Here is a 3,891-nt window from a genome sequence, read left to right on the forward strand (position 1 = left end):
TTGCTTTGGCTTGATTAAAAAAAAGACACCCAAAAAACTGAGCAAAATGAGCCGAATTTATAATAACACGTCGTTACAAAACAAGCCAGTACACACTGAGAAAATAAACGGTGTTTGGTCTCCCTCCGCATATGAAAGGTAGAGTGGAAGACAGTGTATAGTTTCCAGTGTTTGTCCTACTGTTTACTTGTAAATCAGTTGGCAAATCTTACTACTGCTGTTGTTGACATCATTCATGACATGCGATGCTCTTGATGAATTGACCACGTAATAGGACTGGAAAATATCCAATATAGGGCTTTTTGTGTTGTGCTTTTTTTAAGCATCGTTGTATAATCGTACTACATTTGCAAACTGATAATAAACTAAGTATTTGTTTTCCGCCAGTGGACCAGGCGTTCTTCTAGAAGGAAAACTGATGGATGTTTCCAGACATACTATTAACGATGTCAGCAAACAGAAGGTAACGTTAGCCTACTGCAGTGAATTAGCTCATTCGTGTTTTTTGTTTTGTTATCAAACGCATCAAATCCAAACGTTTCATTCAAGTTGTAAAATAGTTTTTGCCTAAAGTCAAAGATTATTTTTTTCGATTTCTAGTCGTTCACAATAAATAGAGCGGTGCGGTGCCCGTTGGGGCAAGTCTCTGGTCAGTCACTTCTTTTCGTGTAACACACCCAAGCAGTACGTCTACAATAGAATTAGCAGCAGTTTGTTATAAACAATATAGTGTTCGGTATGTCTCAATAACCTAATTGAAAACATGTACAAAGCATCACTAGTTCATATAGGTACATTTAGCATGTTTAGAACCAATTCATGGTCATATCATCTCATTTATACTGGCACTGCTCTAACATGTCAATCAATGAGGTGCCGCCCACTAACTAATAAGAAATGCAAGTGGAACCCACTAAAACCTGTTACATTGCATAGTAGTCCTATTGTATATTTGTCCTTGTTCTGATGAATTGAGTAGGCTACAGTAGGAAACCAGAATAGTGCTTTTATAATGCTTTAATCCTATTAGCATACCTATTATTGAACTGTACTGTACTTTCCTGTGCTTGTCTTAGCAAATTGTTAATAAAGTATTCAACCAATCAATACTGTGATGTTACCAGCAAACCTAGCCTTGGTACCCAGGCTTTTATTACATGTTATTGTTTTGCTGTTGCTGCCAGCAGGTGCGCTTCTATGTGCTGTACATCAAACCTAGGCGGATTCATCAGCGGAAATTCGATGCCAGTGGAAAGGAGATTGAACCAAATTTCAGTGACACCAAGAAGGTTAACACTGGCTACCTCATGTCCTCCTTCAGTGAGTTACTGTGACCTTCAGGGCGGGCTGACACCCTATTTTAGCTAAGTTTAAGTGTTCACACAGTTTGACGTGTTTAACCGGCATTGTAGGCGTATTTGTCATGGCAGATCTGACATGTACTACTGTCTCAAAGCTCATGTAGACCTGCCTCATGTAATCTAATTGTAACTAACCATAACTGTACCTGTAACTGTAATTGCAATACTTTGCCCTAACATAAACCTTGCATTATGCTTGTGAGGAACTAAATGTGTGTATTATTTGTCTTATTCTGCGTCATACAGAGGTGGAGGCTAAAGGGGATTCGGACCACCTTACAGAGGAGCAGCTGTCAGCGATGGTGAACAAGACAGAGCTAGTGGAGATAACGGACAAACACCGGCCGAGCGGTGCCATGGCATTCTGGTACCCTGAGGCAGAGATGGACAAGACAGAGTTGGAGACCGGACAAGATGTCCGTCTGAAAACCAGAGGAAATGGCCCTTTCATCTGTGAGATTTTGGTTGCTGTCGGCTGTCCTTTTTTTTACCACATGTTCAGAATATAAAAGAATGTATAATCATGCTCACAAATTGCTGTGTTCTCTGCTTCCAGTCTCCTTGGCGAAAGTGGATGGGGGAACAGTGACCAAGTGTAATTTTGCTGGAGATGAGAAGGCTGGAGCATCGTGGACAGACAAGATTATGGCCAACAAAGGAGAGGCAGGCAACATGCAGAAACCTGAAGGGCAAGGCGAGGGGGCGGAGGAGGATGAATGGGTAACGACCACTCTAACTCAAAGATAAGATGTGTCTGCATCAGATTTTATAGAGGGTATGCACATGCATAAAGTGAGTGGCAAATCGAGTGGTAAAGTGAGTTAACGTTGTTTAATGCAATCAGATAGGATTTTTCTGTTGGGATGTATTGTACAGTATGGACTGTCCAGAAAGTAGTTTTTTGCGGGTGCAGTACTTTAGTTTCGACTAGTCATTGGTCCGAAAAACGACAACCCACCTCAAACCCTAACCTAACCATAACCGCAAGCACGGGAGCAGGCGCTAGTCCGAGATGCGTCCGCATGTCGGACTAATACTCCGTTGGATTTACATGCAGTCCCTGTTTTTTGACACTCAGACATTCCCGCATAACTTCTGGGTATGATGATGTCACGCGCATATCCTAAAGATATTTCTCTACAGTAATGATAAACTATTTGTATACAATGTCATTGATGTTTGCTTGTGATATGGGATTGATTATATCCTTACTTGGGTGGGGGTACATAAGAAGACTTGATTAGTACAGTATGTTTAGTAGTTTTGTTACTGTGTCTTCCAGGATGATTGATTACGTATTACGTGGCTGCAGCTGTCCACCAAACATCCGGAAGGTTTGGCCCTGTCCGTCTTCGGTGATGGACCCACATACCTTCACTCCAGGACTGGCCAGAGTCTTTGTCTATGGGATTTGTTCCCTACTCTTCTATATGGGACTGAAGCCTTGTGTGCTTTCATCTATCTCTCTTGGATTTGATCCCCATGCTTGATAACCTGGTCTTCATCAAATTATGCGCCACTGGGGGGCAGTCCGTACGCACTCCTTCTAGAACATCAATCTAATTTAGAATCTAGATTGAGGACTAGAGGACATTTTTTCGGGGATTCCCGCGGAATGGAATACAAATTTCTATTAATCTCAGGATTGGGAATGAAAGGTTAACGGGAGCGGGCAAGAGCGGGTATGACATCAATTAGCCTCATTACCACAGATGAACTGTTCCTGCTGCCATATCGTTGGAATTAAAGCCGCATGAAACACGGTAATCACAAAGCGGGATGGGAGTGCGAGTAATTTTGAGTGTGAGTGGGATGGGATCAGACGGGAGTCTTTCTACCAGGAGTGGGACGGGGTGTTTTTTTCTTTTTAACTTGGGAGACTGTTTTGGCCCCTGAGTATGCGTGCACACACCCACCCTGAGCGTGCACACGCCCACCCTGACCGTGCACACGCCCACCCAGGAATGTTTGTAAACAAGCATCCCATCTGTCTGTCTCCTAGTTCTTGTGTACAGGGAGACGATAAATAACTAACTTGTAACAATAGATATTCCAGGCTAGTCTGTGAGAAAAGATGCCACGGCACGGCTGTGTTCGTCAGAGACAAAAGACAAGACTGGCCTTCATCACTATTAGAGAAGCTTTGTTTGCTTAAAATTGAGCTGACAAAATAGTTTTTATATCTTTGCCATTGTTGCAGCTTGTGAGCATGTGTAAATAATAATTTGCTTTTTCAACACTCTTAAATAACACATTTAACAAATGTTTTATTAAAAACATTGAATCTTTATCATATACAACAATATACTATATATTAATATATGATTGTTTTCTATAACAAAATGGGGGGCGGGTGTTTTATTGTCCTTTGGTAATTGACTATGACTTTAAGCAGCATAATAGTTAACTGTCAAATAATCTCGAAGCCGGGTAGTTTTTTTTGCTATTCGGAAATTGCCAATAAAGCAGAAATCCAAGTTACTGTGGCTAGTTTCATTAAATATATATATTGCTTGATTTATAGTTAAAA

At 41.2% G+C, this 3,891-nt stretch overlaps 1 protein-coding gene across 2 annotated transcripts; it reads left to right on the forward strand.

Moving 5' to 3' along the window:
* On the forward strand, positions 1–3,749 carry arpin (actin related protein 2/3 complex inhibitor). Of its 2 annotated transcripts, none has more exons than XM_080761395.1 (6): positions 1–138; positions 388–463; positions 1,185–1,320; positions 1,608–1,814; positions 1,918–2,081; positions 2,644–3,749. In XM_080761395.1, exons 1-6 carry the CDS (start codon positions 47–49, stop codon positions 2,650–2,652), a joined length of 684 nt encoding a protein of 227 aa, XP_080617521.1. In that variant the 5' UTR covers positions 1–46; the 3' UTR covers positions 2,653–3,749. The 2 variants fall into 2 exon arrangements, with proteins under 2 accessions (XP_080617521.1, XP_080617522.1); XM_080761396.1 differs by having other exon boundaries at positions 1,188–1,320.
* Positions 3,750–3,891: the final 142 nt, after the last annotated feature.

This window comes from Protomyctophum bolini (genome assembly GCF_963924005.1).
Source record: "Protomyctophum bolini genome assembly, chromosome: 4".
Lineage (NCBI taxonomy): Eukaryota > Metazoa > Chordata > Actinopteri > Myctophiformes > Myctophidae > Protomyctophum > Protomyctophum bolini.